The 15,444-nt window shown below is 54.5% G+C and overlaps 6 protein-coding genes across 6 annotated transcripts; 3 read left to right on the forward strand and 3 right to left on the reverse strand.

Annotated features, from left to right (window-relative positions):
• Nucleotides 1–972: 972 nt before the first annotated feature.
• B0T26DRAFT_636288 (glycosyl hydrolase family 3 N terminal domain-containing protein) lies at nucleotides 973–3,837 on the forward strand (the record flags this gene model as incomplete). Its single annotated transcript, XM_060436816.1, has 3 exons — nucleotides 973–1,229; nucleotides 1,369–1,796; nucleotides 1,874–3,837. 3 exons carry the CDS (start codon nucleotides 973–975, stop codon nucleotides 3,835–3,837), a joined length of 2,649 nt encoding a protein of 882 aa, XP_060300989.1.
• Nucleotides 3,838–4,492: 655 nt separating this feature from the next.
• Nucleotides 4,493–5,839, reverse strand: B0T26DRAFT_696953 (uncharacterized protein). Its single transcript, XM_060441367.1, has 2 exons — nucleotides 5,442–5,839; nucleotides 4,493–5,357 (listed from the first exon to the last, which is right to left on the reverse strand). The coding sequence occupies exons 1-2, from the start codon at nucleotides 5,564–5,566 to the stop codon at nucleotides 4,991–4,993; spliced, it is 492 nt and encodes a 163-aa protein (XP_060300990.1). The 5' UTR covers nucleotides 5,567–5,839; the 3' UTR covers nucleotides 4,493–4,990.
• A 10-nt stretch (nucleotides 5,840–5,849) lies between these two features.
• Nucleotides 5,850–7,853, reverse strand: B0T26DRAFT_696955 (peptidase family M48-domain-containing protein). Its single transcript, XM_060441368.1, has 4 exons — nucleotides 7,706–7,853; nucleotides 7,456–7,638; nucleotides 6,646–7,389; nucleotides 5,850–6,589 (listed from the first exon to the last, which is right to left on the reverse strand). The coding sequence occupies exons 1-4, from the start codon at nucleotides 7,718–7,720 to the stop codon at nucleotides 6,113–6,115; spliced, it is 1,419 nt and encodes a 472-aa protein (XP_060300991.1). The 5' UTR covers nucleotides 7,721–7,853; the 3' UTR covers nucleotides 5,850–6,112.
• Nucleotides 7,854–8,559: 706 nt separating this feature from the next.
• On the reverse strand, nucleotides 8,560–9,010 carry B0T26DRAFT_636004 (uncharacterized protein; the record flags this gene model as incomplete). Its single annotated transcript, XM_060436785.1, has 4 exons — nucleotides 8,560–8,643; nucleotides 8,682–8,824; nucleotides 8,898–8,910; nucleotides 8,975–9,010. The coding sequence occupies 4 exons, from the start codon at nucleotides 9,008–9,010 to the stop codon at nucleotides 8,560–8,562; spliced, it is 276 nt and encodes a 91-aa protein (XP_060300992.1).
• A 361-nt stretch (nucleotides 9,011–9,371) lies between these two features.
• B0T26DRAFT_638590 (ribosomal protein L38e) lies at nucleotides 9,372–9,900 on the forward strand (the record flags this gene model as incomplete). Its single annotated transcript, XM_060437055.1, has 4 exons — nucleotides 9,372–9,401; nucleotides 9,470–9,503; nucleotides 9,621–9,749; nucleotides 9,845–9,900. 4 exons carry the CDS (start codon nucleotides 9,372–9,374, stop codon nucleotides 9,898–9,900), a joined length of 249 nt encoding a protein of 82 aa, XP_060300993.1.
• A 3,262-nt stretch (nucleotides 9,901–13,162) lies between these two features.
• B0T26DRAFT_738592 (mevalonate kinase) lies at nucleotides 13,163–14,830 on the forward strand (the record flags this gene model as incomplete). The annotated part of the gene is made up of 2 exons (XM_060443607.1): nucleotides 13,163–13,468; nucleotides 13,550–14,830. The coding sequence occupies 2 exons, from the start codon at nucleotides 13,163–13,165 to the stop codon at nucleotides 14,828–14,830; spliced, it is 1,587 nt and encodes a 528-aa protein (XP_060300994.1).
• Nucleotides 14,831–15,444: the final 614 nt, after the last annotated feature.

Below are 15,444 nucleotides of genomic sequence, written 5' to 3' on the forward strand. Positions count from 1 at the left end.
CAGATCTGAATTAAGGTGCTTACTCCCGATCTGAGCCTAGCTCCCCGGCCCTGCCTGCTAAGAGTGGAGCGTTTGCAGCAGCCTCCTCCACCTCTCCCCGGACTTCATTCGTTTCTCCCCTTCAAGCCAATTTATTCAGCAATGGCTGATCACGTTGTGTTGCATCGCTAACACGGCCACGCCTTACAACCTTATCTTCTGACGGAGTACGCCAGACCACCGAGCACGGCTCACCGCATCAGTGGAGGTGTAATGCGACGTTGGGCTACATGGCACAGGCACAAATACCACACCCGGGAATGGAGCTCCAAACCTGATTTATCTCTTCCAAGACTTGGGAATAGACGCCCCCAGTCTCCCCGCGCGCCCTGCCGCTTGATACGGGCAGGCAGCCTATGCCGGAAGTCGAAGGTGACGGTGGCGGCGACGGTGACGGTGACTGCCGCTTGGAGACGCGAGACGCCAATTGCGGCGCCTCATTCGCTGCAGGCGCGGCACCCGAGATTTGTGGTCGTGTGGCCAGGAACCACATCGGACCACGCTGCACCAAGTCAGAAACGAGCAACGTGCAAGTACTCAGTAAGTCCCTCTTGCCGAGCATGTATGTACACATGGCGGCGCCATGCAGCACTCGTAGCCGTCATCCATGTGGGATCATTGCGATGTGCCCGGGAACTTGGCCGGCTATGCCTCGACCGAGAAAGGACAAGACGTACATGTGTGTATGTACATACAGTTGTATCCTCTGGTCAGCCCGGCCCCGCAACCAGCATATCATGTCCCATTGCAGCATAGGATCCCCTTTGGCCTTTAGGGAAGGCGGTAACAAGCACCGCCGTGTTCTTGTCGTCCTTCTCGTCTCCTCTTCCCGCTCCTATTTATTCAAGGGGCTGCCGTGTCAAGCCTTGGGGCGGTCTTTTCTAGGCTCCTGAACGACCCCGATCCCGACCGCACACGCGGATAATCGTTACCATGGCTTGCCGGGCGAGTGCCATACTGCCTCTCTCGCTTGTCCTCGCTGCCCTGGGTTCTCTCTGCAATGCCACGCCCGTAAATTCAAGAGACAACGTACCGGCGGGCTACTATGCCGCCCCGTACTACCCGGCGCCGCATGGCGGCTGGCTAGCGTCGTGGAGCGAGAGCTACGCCAAGGCACAGCAGCTCGTGTCGCGCATGACGCTGGCCGAGAAAACAAACATCACGGGGGGATGTGGCATCTATATGGGTACGTCTAAGTGTCGCATGTCCCAACTCCCACGTCTGTTGCGGGTTTTAAGGAACTGGTTCTAATACACAAAACACACAGGGTCAGCAACTGAACTGTTGAGAACGTGTCCTCTCGTCTTCTTCACCGACTGATCTTTCTAGGCCTTGCGTGGGAAACACAGGCAGTGCGAATCGCGTCGGGTTCCCCCAGCTGTGCCTTCAAGACTCGGCCCTCGGCGTCGCGGCCACGGACAACGTCACGGCGTTCCCGGCAGGCATCACCACAGGGGCGACCTGGGACAAGAACCTGATATACGCCCGCGGAGTTGCTCTGGGCCGTGAGTTCCGCGGCAAGGGCGCCAATGTCTATCTCGGACCGACCGTTGGCCCCCTCGGCCGGAAGCCGCTAGGAGGGCGCAACTGGGAGGGCTTCGGCTCCGATCCCGTCCTCCAGGCCGTTGCCGCTGCAATGACGATCAAAGGAGTCCAGGAACAGGGTGTTATCGCCACCATCAAGCACCTGGTGGGGAATGAGCAGGAGATGTACCGCATGTACAACCCCCTCAAGCCTGGCTACAGCGCAAATATTGGTACGTCATGTTGTTGGTGGGATACCGGCTCTGGGTTCGAGAAGTCGATTGCAAGACGCTTACACTCTGGCTGCCAGACGACCGCACCCTCCACGAGATATATCTCTGGCCATTTGCCGAAGGCATCCATGCCGGGGTTGGCTCTGTCATGACCGCCTACAACGCCGTCAACGGCTCGGCGTGTTCGCAGCACAGCTACCTGATAAACGGTATTCTCAAAGACGAGCTCGGATTTCAAGGATTCGTCATGTCCGACTGGCTGTCGCACATCTCGGGCGTCGACTCGGCCCTGGCGGGGCTCGACATGGACATGCCGGGCGACACAAACGTGCCTCTGTTTGGCTATAGCGAATGGAAGTACGAGCTGACGAGATCGGTCCTAAACGGCTCCGTGCCGCTGGACAGGCTCAACGATATGGCGACTAGGATTGTGGCGGCCTGGTACCAAACCGGCCAGGATAAGGACTTTCCGCCTCCAAACTTCTCGTCCAACACCAAGGATCGCGACAGTCTCCTGTATCCAGCTGCCCTGTTCTCCCCCAAGGGCCAGGTCAACTGGTTCGTCAACGTCCAGGCAGACCACTACAAGGTGGCCCGCCAGGTGGCGCAGGATGCCATCACCTTGCTCAAGAACAACGGCAGCCTCCTTCCCCTGTCTACCTCGCGCCCGCTCAAGATATTTGGCACCGACGCTCAAGTTAACTCCGACGGACCGAACGCATGCCTCAACCGAGCTTGCGACAAGGGCACCCTGGGCATGGGCTGGGGATCTGGCATCGCAGACTATCCCTACTTCGACGACCCCATCACGGCCATACGCAGGCGCACGAGCGGCGTGACCTTTTACAACTCTGACGTCTTCCCTGCCGTCCCCACGCCTACGGCCGACGATGTTGCCATTGTGTTCATCAACTCGGATGCGGGCGAGAACAGCTTCACGGTCGAAGGCAACCACGGCGACCGTGACAGCGCCAAACTTGCCGCGTGGCATCGCGGCGATGCCCTGGTCAAGAAGGCCGCGGCCAAATACAGCGACGTCGTGGTCGTCGTGCACACGGTTGGCCCGCTCGCCCTCGAGCCGTGGATCGACCTGCCGTCGGTCAAGGCCGTCCTGTTTGCCCACCTCCCCGGCCAAGAGGCCGGCGAGTCCCTGACCAACGTGCTCTTCGGCGACGTATCGCCCAGCGGGCACCTGCCCTACTCCATCACCAAGGCGTCGACGGACCTGCCCAACAGCGTGGCCAACCTGAAGGGCTACGCCGTCGGCCAGGTCCAGGACACGTACAGCGAGGGCCTCTACATCGACTACCGGTACCTCAACAAGATGGGCATCAAGCCGCGCTTCGCCTTTGGCCACGGGCTCAGCTACACCACCTTCAGCTTCTCCAACGCCTCCATCGCATCCGTCACACCACTGACCCTCGTCCCGCCGCCGCGGTCCCCCAAGGGCCCCACTCCCAGCTTCTCCTCCGCCATCCCGCCCGCCGCCGAGGCCTACTACCCGGCTGGCTTCAACCGCATCTGGCGCTACATCTACTCGTACCTGCCGCCCGACGACGCGAACGCAGCGTTTGCCGTCGGCGCCGCCGGCATCAAGCAGTACGCCTACCCAAGCGGCTACAGCACCACCCAAACAGCCGGCCCCGCCGCCGGCGGCGACCTCGGCGGCAACGCCGCGCTGTGGGACGTGGCGTGGACGGTGACGCTCACCATAAACAACGCCGGCACGCAGTTCCCCGGCAGGGCCGTCGCGCAGGCCTACCTGCAGTACCCGGCGGGGATCCCCTACGACACGCCCGTCGTGCAGCTGCGCGACTTTGCCAAGACGGACGCCCTGGCGCCGGGCGAAGCTGCAACCGTCACGCTGCAGCTCACGCGCAAGGACGTCAGTGTCTGGGACGTCGAGGCGCAGAACTGGGTCGTCCCTGGTGTCGGTGGTAAGAGGTATATCATCTGGCTCGGAGAGGCTAGCGATGCTTTGTTCACGGCGTGCTATACTGATACGCTGACTTGCGAGTCGGGGCTGAAGAGTCCCGTGTAGTTGCTGCAGCAGGTTAGCTACGGAGATACGTCCAGGTGATGAGGAGTGTGGTCTGAGCGTCGTGGCTCCGGGGTGCTTGCCCAGAATCACCCATTCAGTGTCGTGTAAGGAGGGCATTGAGCATCAGTAGTAATACATTAATGAACCGAGTTCTTTGAGTGTATAAGCGCATTGTTCCTGTGCCAGTGCTTGAACTTGACCGAGCTGAGGAGCCCGCATTCATCTAGACCAATAGCTCACCCACCCTTTCTTGTTTCGCGGGAAGGAGTTTGAGGAGGCACCAGCCAGTCACCCTATCGCCCGCCTGGCCAGCTTCCGCTGTTACAATATACACTCCAATCCCTAGATGGTTTTTTAGTTAGCGGGGGGTTTTCCCTGATCAGAATGGCCTCAATAACTTCCTTACTCCTCGCTCTGAAGGACTTTACCCAGGGAGGTAATAGCTATCATTAGAATCCCTATTATTCCATGGATCCTAGAGGCCTGTCTCCCCCCTATAATAGCCCAGGCTTTCCGTGGCCCGTTTATCTGCTACGTATAATCTTTCTTTCTCCTGCTAAAGTACCACGCCAACAAACATTCAGCGATTGGATTTGTACTTGAGCTGACAGCCCACACGCATCAACCGGTGCGGACAAGCTCTCTTCACTCTCAGTCTTCTTTGATGTTTTGAATTTGCGGCTATATAGTATATACTAGATATATGTACATGCATACATGAACCACAGCTGGGCTCATAGAGAGAGGAGACACACACACCCTCTTGTCCCTCCTGCCCGCCGCACTCCGTAATGATACCACACGCGCGCGTGAGGTTTGGTTGATGTCATGCTCTTTCTACTATCGTTACACACCCCCTTTCCCTGTTTTCCTGCTTCTTTCAGATGTGAGATTCCCACCCCCCCTTCTTATCGTTTCCCGGTCCGTCTTATCTTTTTCTTCCCATCCATGCGGTGCGGAGGCCCACTGTCGACAGATTTTTGCAGAGGAGGTTTGTTTTGGTGACAGGAGAATCAAATCAAAGCGTAAGAGAACGCCTCCGGGCTCCATCTCAACTTTTCCCCCCGGGGGGGGGGGGGGGTTCAGTTTTGCTTGTATTTTTTTTGGCAAAAAAAACGCTCTCCCCACTTCGAGAACTACCTCAAAGGTCCTCTCACGCCGACAGGCGCTTCCGGCCCTTGTCCCTGCGACGGGCCAGCAGCTTGCGGCCCTTCTTGGTGCGGATGCGGCTGAGGAACCCGTGGCGGCGCTTCTGGATCAGCCGGCTGTGGCCCGACATGGTGGCGCGCGGCCCGCAGCGGATCTGCGTGGCGGCGAGGGCCGGGTGCGCCGAGATGGACGACTTGGGCACGACGTCTGCCAGCGCTGATGCTGATGTGCCCGTTTGCTGTAGTATGGAAGGAGAGGAGTAGCATGGCGGGAGCCGCGCGAGCGGTGTCTGGGTCACTCGGAAGACGGGAGAAGAAAAGGACGACGAGAGGAGGGTGGTGGGCCGCAGGCTCGGGAGGTGGGAGAAGGTCCTACGAGATCAATTCTTGTCGTTAGCTTTGGGCCTATTATTTCAATCCATTGGCACAGTATCAACATTGGGGGCTGTCGCTCACCGTGTGGCTCTAGCAGCAACAGCAACAGCAATGGGGCGTGTCGCGCGAGGGACGGCGACGAGCTGCGCCCTCGCGGGCTGCAGCGCCGCCTGCAGCAGCGGCGACGATATGGCGAGTCGGGGCATCCTCGCGCAAGTTCCAGGCTTGTCCGTCTTTTGTGTGCGGGGCGGCCTGGAGACGTCGAGGTGCGCGGGTCGACGGCGAGCCGGCAGAAAATGTTATGGATTGATCTCAGGGTTCGGCCGACTGCCAGATGCGCCTGAGCTTCTCGGTCCAGAATGACAGCTGACCGCCAGCTGTTGCACCTTGCTGAGAACCCGCGTGCAATCACGCATTCGACCGCATACTGCTCGGAAAACATGTCTATTTACAAATTGGTCAAGTAGACTAGGTGTTCTGATACACAAATTCAAAACAAAAACCTCAATTAACATTTTCTTACATCCAAGCTCGTTCAATGCCAAAGTCAATTGCAGATTAGACCCTTCAGGAGATATCCAGGGTTAGGGTTATCTCGTTAGAGTCGACTCGGATCCTAAATAATGTAGAACTCGTTTCAATATGACATACAAAGCGACCATCGACGAGCAGTCCACTGTGCCGATCATTTCCCTTCGCTTTTTCTTCTCTTTTTGCCTTCACCAATTCATACACAAAATCCATGCCGTCGCTTATAGCTCGTCCCGCCCCGTAGCAGCTACAGCGGCAGACTTATCATCCTTGCTGTCCACCCCGGTGGCGACTGCATCGGCATACGTCTTGTCACCTTCCTTCATCTCTACCTTCTTGGTGGGCTGCCAGTTCAGAGCCTTCAGTCGCTCCGACAGGATCGGGTGCGAGAAATGGTAGCTGGCGAACATCCAATCGGCGTCCATGGTGCTGAGGTTCTGGATCTGCAGTTTGATCAACGAGCGAGCCAGCTCCGCGTTGTATCCGAGCTTGTTGGCAAACGAGTCGGCCTCAAATTCGTACTTGCGGCTGAGGACGTTCATCAAGAGTTTGATAACCGTGTCCATGGGACCCAGCACGTCCGAGAAGAGGAGAAACCCGACGATAATTGGATGCGTCTTGATAAACCCAAAGTCGGCGTAGAGCGACTTGTTGTTGATGAAAACAGAGAAGAGAGCAAAAATGTAAAAGAAGTGAACCTGCCTCGGCGTTAGCTTGCCATCACAAAACGAGCCTTATCCGCTTCCCAACATACCTGAGAGATGCCGAAGAGCCTCGTGGTGTGGCCGAGCTTCCAGTGGCCGAGTTCGTGCGCAAGAACAGCAACAACTTCTTGGGTCTCGCTCTTCTCAATGAGGGTGTCATAAATGACAATGTGCTTCTTCCAGGGCAGTCCGAAGAAATAGGCATTACTGTGGGCACTTCGCTTGCTCCCGTCAATCACATACAGTTCGTGGAGCGGGAATTCGAGCTTCTTGGCCAGGTCTTCAACGTCCGTCTTCAGCTCGCCTTCCTTCAGAGGCGATAGCTTGTTGAACAGGGGCAGAATGGCGATGGGATAGATGGTGATCATAAACACCTGCAGGCCGGCTCCAAACATCCACAGGTAATAGAAAAACTGGCTTCCAGTCTTCTGGATGATCGTAAGGAAGGCCGACAGAATGGGAGGCACCAAGGTAACGGCCAGCAGGTTAGACTTGATCATATCCGTGACGAAGAGCTTGGGCGTTTGCTTGTTGAAGCCGAACTTCTCCTCCAAGACGAAAGTATGGTAGATGCTGCTCGGCAGCGACAGGACCTGGTGGATGACGATGAACGAGAGAATAAAGACTATGGAATGCGAGATTTCGCCTGTGAACCGCGACGGCGCGAAGCTGAGAAGGCGGCCTGTCCATGACCAAAGCTTGGGGAGAATGTCCAACTGATAGAATGCAATGTTCTGGATCTGTCCATAGAGGTTGTTGACAAGCTCGAACTTGGCCTTGGCTCTTCCATAGGACTGCGGGGGTGTGTTAGCACTGTTGGTTGCCTTTGTACTCAATCCTGTAGGACCTGTGGTATTTACCTGGCTCTTGTCGTAGACTTCTTGTGAAACCTCGTGTTCCAGCACCTTGGGGGGCTTCTTGTTCAGAAGGACCCTATACTGGCGCACACCCAAGAAACCCTCGAACAAAAACTGGGCGACGGAGAAGCCAATGATGAGCTTCTTCCACGGGAACAGGGGTCGGTCGAGGAACCGCGCAAGGCGCTTTGCATGGCGAGCGTTAACTACTTTGTAATAAATATACGAGGGGCGGGCGGGCAGAATCAATTACCTGAAGGATATCCATCGTCTGGAAAGTCGGGCGCTGTCCGCCAAAGCTGCACGCGCGCTAATTTCAAAACGAAGGGGACAGTTGGGTAACGAAAGGTGAGAAGACGGTCGTCTTCTTTTGCCGCATTCTGAGAACAAGCTGGCCTTGTTGCATGCGCGAGAGAATAGCCAACCTGGCCCTACAGGCAACAGCTTCTTCACTGGGCTGCCGAGGGCGCTGTGATTGGATATAATTCTCCGTAAATAAGCGCTAATCCGGAAGTGGGTGAAACGCGGGCGCAAAACCCTCCCAGGGTTATTCTGGCACGATGCGGTCACGTGCTAGGGGAAGGGTTACTGTGGTATATGACGTAAAGTACATACAATCCAATCCCTAAGTGTTTGTTGGCGTGGTACTTTCCAAGATCCTGATGGCCTTAGCATCTTATGACTCGCCGTTAAGGTTTTTCGCTAAGGGAGGTAATAGCTATTTGAATCCCTATTTTGGAATCCTAGAGGTCTATTTTTTCTCTCGAAATACCTATTAAAGACCCTTCCTGGCTGGTTCATTTGTTATTTTCTTTTCCTTCATAAGTACTACGCTAACAAACATTCAGCGATTGGGTTGTATACGTATTGAAGGAGCAATCCCAAAGTGTCATTCTACACATGAAGATAACAGAACAACGGAGAACTCTTTTAATTCTTACATGTCCTGATAGGAATAACAACGACACCTGGCTTCCAGCCTGGCGCATTCTCCACCAATCTCAAGTCTACTTCTTGAACACGCCATTACTCCGTACGGCGATGCACGTGGATGTCAAGTAACAATCTATTCCGCCGTCCAACTACCCCGTGAGCCGAACTCTAGACCTAATGCCTCGGGATTCTCAGGTTTGCCCGTATCCGCTCCAGGAGCTCTTCTCGACTGTCCGTCTCCGCAGGATGCAGGTTGCGCTACCGTTTCTTTAGTCCCGTCTTCTCGGCAAAGGGACAGAGTAACATACCGATGCAAGCCATCTCCTCATTTCTTCTCTAGACCATGTTGATGGATCTCCCCTGGGGTCTGCCTCGGCCGGAAACATGTCCCCTCCCCATATAGCCCAGAGAGCGACGCCGGTCACCAAGCCCGAAAAGGCTGCTCGGAAGTCAGCATAGGCCGTTATCATAGGCTTTGAAGATTCTATTTAGAACAAGGCCCAATTTCTTACCGAGAAATGCATTCTGATAATCGTATTAGTTGACAATTCATTGGAGACTTGGGTTGGAAGTGGAATCATGAACTCACTCGCGACTTCAAAGCATTGTCTAGTGGCGTAGGCATTTTGCTTAGTTGGAAGGTCTAAGCGCGTTTGGTCAAATGATGGTGATGAATAAACAAAGCTGAGGAACAAAAACCCAACTTCTGAGTTACGAAGCCAAGTATCTCCAGGTTATCTGTCATTCATCCAACCTTATAGGTGGCAGTCAACTAGAGCACTAACGCCACAGGACACGTCAGCCACACTCCGAACCCCGCTGCCACGCAGCGAACTTCCCCCATGGCTTGGCGCTCTCCGTCCTCCAGGCGCCCCACCCACGCCCAAACCCACAGAAAATTTTGGGGTGAAATTCGTCCTCGCTCATTGAATTTCGACCTTTTAGTGTTTCTGACCATCACAGGAAACACTACAGCAACCGCCAAAATGCCTCAAGAAATCGCCGACATCAAGAAGGTACGGGCAGTGAAAACATACAATCCTTGCGCTCTTTTTTCTCCTACTGACAAATTTGGCGTGAACAGTTCATCGAGATCTGCAGGCGGAAGGACGCATCTTGTACGTTTTGACAGTTTCGAACAGACACACCACCGCCTCTACCCTCTGAGAGAAACATAGGGTGCGCGTGCGAGAAGCAATGGAATCTGACTAGGAATTTTTCCACCCCTCTCACAGCTGCCCGGATCAAGAAGAACAAGAACACCCAGCAGATCAAGTTTAAGGTCCGCTGCCAGAGACACCTGTACACTCTGGTGCTCAAGGACTCTGAGAAGGCCGAGAAGCTGAAACAGAGCCTTCCCCCCAGTATGCATGCCCATTCTATAATTCGATGCCGGAGGATCATGGGAAAGGGGCTGGCCTGGAAACCGAGAAGGACTCTAGCTAACAACGACCTGCAGTCCTGAAAATCAAGGACGTCCCCAAGAAGAACAAGTCCAATAAGGCTTCGTCATAAACGGCTTGATGTTCTAGTCAACGATTGAGGTACTGGAGGAGTATTGTGGACGATGGCTGAGAAACGCTATGGATTGGGAAAGCGTATTTGTTTGGTTTGCGGGTTCGGTCGGTACTGAACTTGGTACTCACGACGACAACACAACGGGCGTCTCGGGAAATTTGGTAATCGAAACGGGACACGGCTGGGGGGGTAAGAAAAGGAGCCTGCCGCGAAGCCCGACAAAGTGCAGAGTTGCTCATGGCGATGTAGTTTCTGCAAGGCTCTTCTTTCTCTCGCCTAGGCAAATACCAAAAAAAAAAACGAATCGCATTCATCGGCCAGCCAATTGCAACGAAAAGAGACACCCCTTTTCCACGCACGCATTTCCCTTGCCCTCCCGTCTATTTTCATACTTGCCTGTGCCTGTGTGGCTCATGCGTGCATCATTTTTCGCTGGCGCATATCCATTCCTGGGAGAACTGTCAAGGCGAAGGTTTCTGTTTCCATGTGACGATGAGGAGGTGAGCTGAGGCCAAGTGTGGGCCTCACAACGAGGACCGCCTGCAGTACTTGAGATACCCTCAGTTTCATGCAGCGAGCTACCTGACATTTGTGTAGCGACACATCTTCGAGGCCCGGACCCCGAGTGTTTCTCTACGCCCCGCTAGCCGCGAGAACACAGACCGAGACAAGTCAAACTGCGCCGGCTGGAGTCCAAATGTGTAGCGTGACATGATCGAGAATTCAAGTCTCGGGGACGTTGAGAAGAGCTGAGGTTAAGCAGTGATATTGTCTCTGCACAATGTGACGAGTTGCGTGGGCCGCCGTCGTGGCGGCTGTGATACTCAGCAGGTTGCAAGTACACAGGTCGAGGCTTGTATACCGCCTGGTTTCTACTCATCGGTGAAAATACCCGAATTGCCGGCAGTGAGAATAACTAGGTTTCATGTCGTTAGTATATAGTCTCTCCTGCCTCCCCATTGATACTATATACTACTTCATGTCTACGACGCTGACTATGTGAGTACGGTATCATGAGAAGGCCAGCGAGATGTTAGAAAGCTTTATTATTGGCGTATTGGAGAGACTGATATAAGGTAGGGTATTTCTTAGTGGATAGACAAAGTTGTACCTGCTTCGTTCTGTTTTAATAGGTGTCTCTTTGGGTATTATCATGGCATATGACGATGGGTGTGTAATATTTCGTCTACTCTAGTAGCGACAGATATATCACAAAAGTGAAATGGCTTATGACGATGAGTGTAAGTCACTTATATCGTGATTTGAACGCCCGTACAGCGCAGACAGTATAAGATAGGAATGTCACTTCCAGCTTTACCGCACCGGATATAGCTGGCCCGACGGGTTGCCGGTCGTACCGGAGTCTTGAGATCAGGATTGCAGCAACAACACCCGATGGCGTTCTCGCTGCACTTTCTTTGCTGCCCTCCAAGCACCCACCCCTCTTTCTGTCTCTTGCATGGACGCATCTATCTCAATTATCGGGCTTATCTGCACATGACTCGACGGCGACAATGCTTTCGAGGAGAGGTAGGAAGCGGAGGCGTCATTTCTAAAGCGCTGCAGCCCGAGTCGTCATTTAACGGAATCACACCTGTAAAGTGGTTTGGGCACAGGGAAAATATATGGATTAACGACGTATAGAAATGACCCTAAAACTCTTGATACTCTTGACTTGTTGGCCATCAATTGGCGTGATTTGTTTCCAAGCCTTTCGCTGGCCGCCAAGAGATCAAGGTATGATTACTACCACCCCCTGCTCTCCCAGCTTTCCAAGCTCTAGCCTGTTCCTGTGGCCAGCTCGCTGGAATCCATCCTGATTACCCAATCAGAGCGCTCCCATTGGGGACGGAAAATCCCAACGTGGAATCCAACCCCCTGTCAATCACGCCGCTAGGAAAGCCCCAAGTCTCTTCGGGCAAGTCTTACTTGCATAGTCTCAATTCAAGCTTTCCGTCTGTTCCTACCTCAAGGGACCTAAGGAGAGGGCAGAGGACGCAAATAAGGGAATACAAGGTCTGTGGCCATGTAGGGGAGAGGCAAGAGAATCAGCCCGCATAGTTACAGTCTTTGACTTTGTTTTGGAGTCTTGATTCCTTGGTTCCTGATCCCCCCTTCATCGTAGGGGCTGCAATCTGATTGGCAGAGCGGAACTGACAGAGCGCAACGATTTAACTCGTCCATGTTACGAAACAGCGACACATAATCGTAATTTAAAATGGGGTAGTAAAGTCCATCAAGCAGTTTCTAATAACGTCTTTTATTTTTCAGATTCAAAGTCGCCTTCCTGGCTATGGACTTGTGAAGCCCGAATTTTGGGCAGGACCCCTGCTGACTTGAATGTGTTAAGAAGTTGTGTTGCGCGGCCCCAAGCCACACCTTCCCCCCACCCATCCATTTCACCAGCACTAGAATCTGAAATGGGTGCCACGAGTTGCCCCCTTCGCGTGGGAATTTTGGGCTAGCTAATTTATCGCTGTGCACGAAGTGCGGATAAGAATTGTAAAGGGGCATCCCAACCCGTCTTCTGTTGCGTAACCGCAATCCGTTACCTTACCTTCCATTAGGTATTTCGTATCCCGGCTGGCGTATGTACCGTCTGGCGACGAACGCCAGCACAGCTGACGTATAATCTTCCCGTGGCTCGCCCTCATTTCAAGCTTGCTGGCTCCCCCTCCCCTCCCTCCTAGTCCCTTTCAACACGCTCTTGTCGTAGTAGCCGCACGTTATATCTCGCACCTCGTTCTAGTCGCCTTGTGTTTAATTCTCGTGACCTGACCTGCGCAGTTACTTTTTTTTTTGTTGTTTCGCCATCATCTTAGTGCCCTCGCAGCTAATCATCAATCCGCGGTGCCTCCAGCGCAAGCTTCCGATTCCGGTAGTTCCAGGTTCTCTCTCGAGTCTCGACGTAGCCCCTGACGTCCTTGCTTTCCCCCCCCCCTGGGGCGGGCCATTGACACGCGAAACCGCATCGAGAGAACGCTCTCCCAACTTAACAAGTCAGCAGACCACCTCACTGCGATCGCCATCCTTCCGATTTGCTATTTCCGATCGCGCTCCTGGAAACCTAGGTCCCAGTCCAGCCGACAGCAGCGACTAAAAAGCACAGACACACCCACGCTCTCTCATAACGGGTTCGATTCTCGCCTTTCTTTCTCTGCTCCTTTTTGCGTGCCTGTGGTTTTGTCTATCTGCATTTGGTCAACGGCTGCAACAGGAACAAGAGCCTCAGCAGGAGTTGCGGCACAGAGAGGACGCCATGACGGAGCGACTTGGCCCGAACCGAGTCAATGACTTGGGCAAGGCCAATGGTCACACCAATTCAAATGCCAACACCAATGGCACCGCCAACGGGAATGGTACTGCCAGCGGCACTGGAAGCTCCGGCGGCACCGTCAATGGCAATGGCAATGGCGCCGCCAGCAACGCCAACGGTAACGACATCAAACTAGCGCAACGCAAAAAGATGGATCGCAAGAAGTCAAGTCCAATGATGCCAACATTCATGGTCTCTGCGCCGGGGAAGGTGATTGTGACGGGAGAGCATGCTGTTGTGCACGGCAAGGTGAGCACCGACGCGCAGCCCTCCCCTTCTTTTTCTTGCCTCTCAAGCAGCCGTAACTGACCCATCCAAACTCTCCCGCAGGCTGCGATAGCTGCGGCGATTTCGCTGCGATCGTATCTTCTCGTCACCACGCTCTCCAAGTCGAAACGGACAGTGACGCTCACGTTCCCCGACATTGAATTCAACCATGTGTGGAACATCGACGAGCTGCCGTGGGAGAAGTTCTCGCACCCCTCCAAGAAGAAATACTACTACGATCTCGTCACGGCACTCGATCCCGACCTGGTCGCCGCGATACAGCCACTACTCGCCGATCTCTCCCGCGACAAGCCCAGCGAGTTGCGTAAAGTGCACCAAAACACGGCGGGCTCGTTCCTGTACATGTTCTTGTCCCTCGGGTCCCAGTCGTTTCCGGGGTGCCAATACACGCTACGGTCCACCATCCCGATAGGGGCTGGGCTGGGTAGCAGCGCGACCATTGCCGTCTGCATGTCGGCGGCGCTCCTGCTGCAGCTAAGGACACTGTCGGGTCCGCATCCCGACCAGCCCTCAGAGGAGGCACGTCTACAGATAGAACGCATCAACCGCTGGGCCTTTGTCTACGAGATGTTCATTCATGGAAACCCGTCGGGTGTCGACAACACAGTGTCGACGCAGGGCAAGGCGGTCATGTTTCAGAGAACCGACTACAATAAGCCACCATTAGTGCGTCCGCTTATGGACTTCCCCACGCTGCCGCTGCTCCTAGTGGACACGAGGACGGCCAAGTCGACGTCAGCCCAGCTGGGCAAAGTGTCCAGTCTGAATGAGGCGCATCCGAAGTTGGTAGGATGCATCCTGGACGCCGTCGACAAGGTTACGCGCAGCGCGTCCGAGCTGCTGGACGCGGATGACTTTGACACGGAGAACGAAGAGTGCCTGCGGCGGGTGGGCGAGCTTATGACCATCAACCACGGCCTGTTGGTGTCGCTCGGGGTGTCACATCCTCGGCTGGAGCGGGTGCGCGAACTGGTGGATCACGAGGGGATTGGATGGACAAAGCTCACGGGGGCCGGCGGCGGTGGTTGCTCGATTACCTTGCTCCGGCCTGGGGTACCTCGGGAGAAGCTCGAACGTCTTGAGGCGCGGCTGGGCGAGGAAGGATACCAGAAGTTTGAGACGACGGTAGGCGGCGACGGCGTCGGGGTTCTCTGGCCGGCCGTTCTGAAGAATGGCATGGACGAAGACGAAGAGGGCGGCATGGAGATTGACCTCGAAAAATTCCTCAAGGCAGAGGGCAACGAAGGCGTCGAGCGACTGGTGGGCGTTCACGGTGGAGTGGGCGAGCGAGAAGGGTGGAAGTTCTGGAGAGTTGCGAGCTAGGCCTGCCACGAACGAGCAAACAAAACAAGCACACGGCGGCCGTCCTGAACCTCGCAATGAAATCTGGGCCAGGGGAAATAGGGATGTGGCTGGCAAAAAAAGGAGGAACACGGAAAAACGGGATTTGGTCGTCTGGATTGGGGTTCTTGGCTTCATTCATTGGGGGCACTTTTTTTTTTGGTTTAACCGTGGCTGCACGGCGATGGAAAATATCAACATAATGGCGGCTCTGAGCTGCGTGTTTATCTAGAATACTTTACCTTGCGGTACCCGGGGGATACTGCTAATTGATGGAACCGTACCGACCTAATTATCTTACCTATCTTACCTCATCCTCATGCGCGTCCTACCTTATTACCTGGGCTTGTGTGCCTTTCGGAAAAGTAGGCAAGGTAACCTTCGAGTACTGGATTGGACTGGATTTAATCGCGCCCGAGCTTATACCCATCCATGCTTTGCCCAAACCGGACTTTGCTCTTGCCTGCGGCAGGAGATGGATGTGTGTAACAAAGCAGTAAGAGATGTTGGGATTATTACCGATATCTTTGTCAAATCCTTAGGATTGTTGCAGTGCAACCCTGCGATAAAGATCACGCAGGGCAAGCATTAAGTAA

The sequence above is a fragment of the Lasiosphaeria miniovina genome (assembly GCF_030549165.1).
Source record: "Lasiosphaeria miniovina strain SMH2392-1A chromosome Unknown B0T26scaffold_2, whole genome shotgun sequence".
Lineage (NCBI taxonomy): Eukaryota > Fungi > Ascomycota > Sordariomycetes > Sordariales > Lasiosphaeriaceae > Lasiosphaeria > Lasiosphaeria miniovina.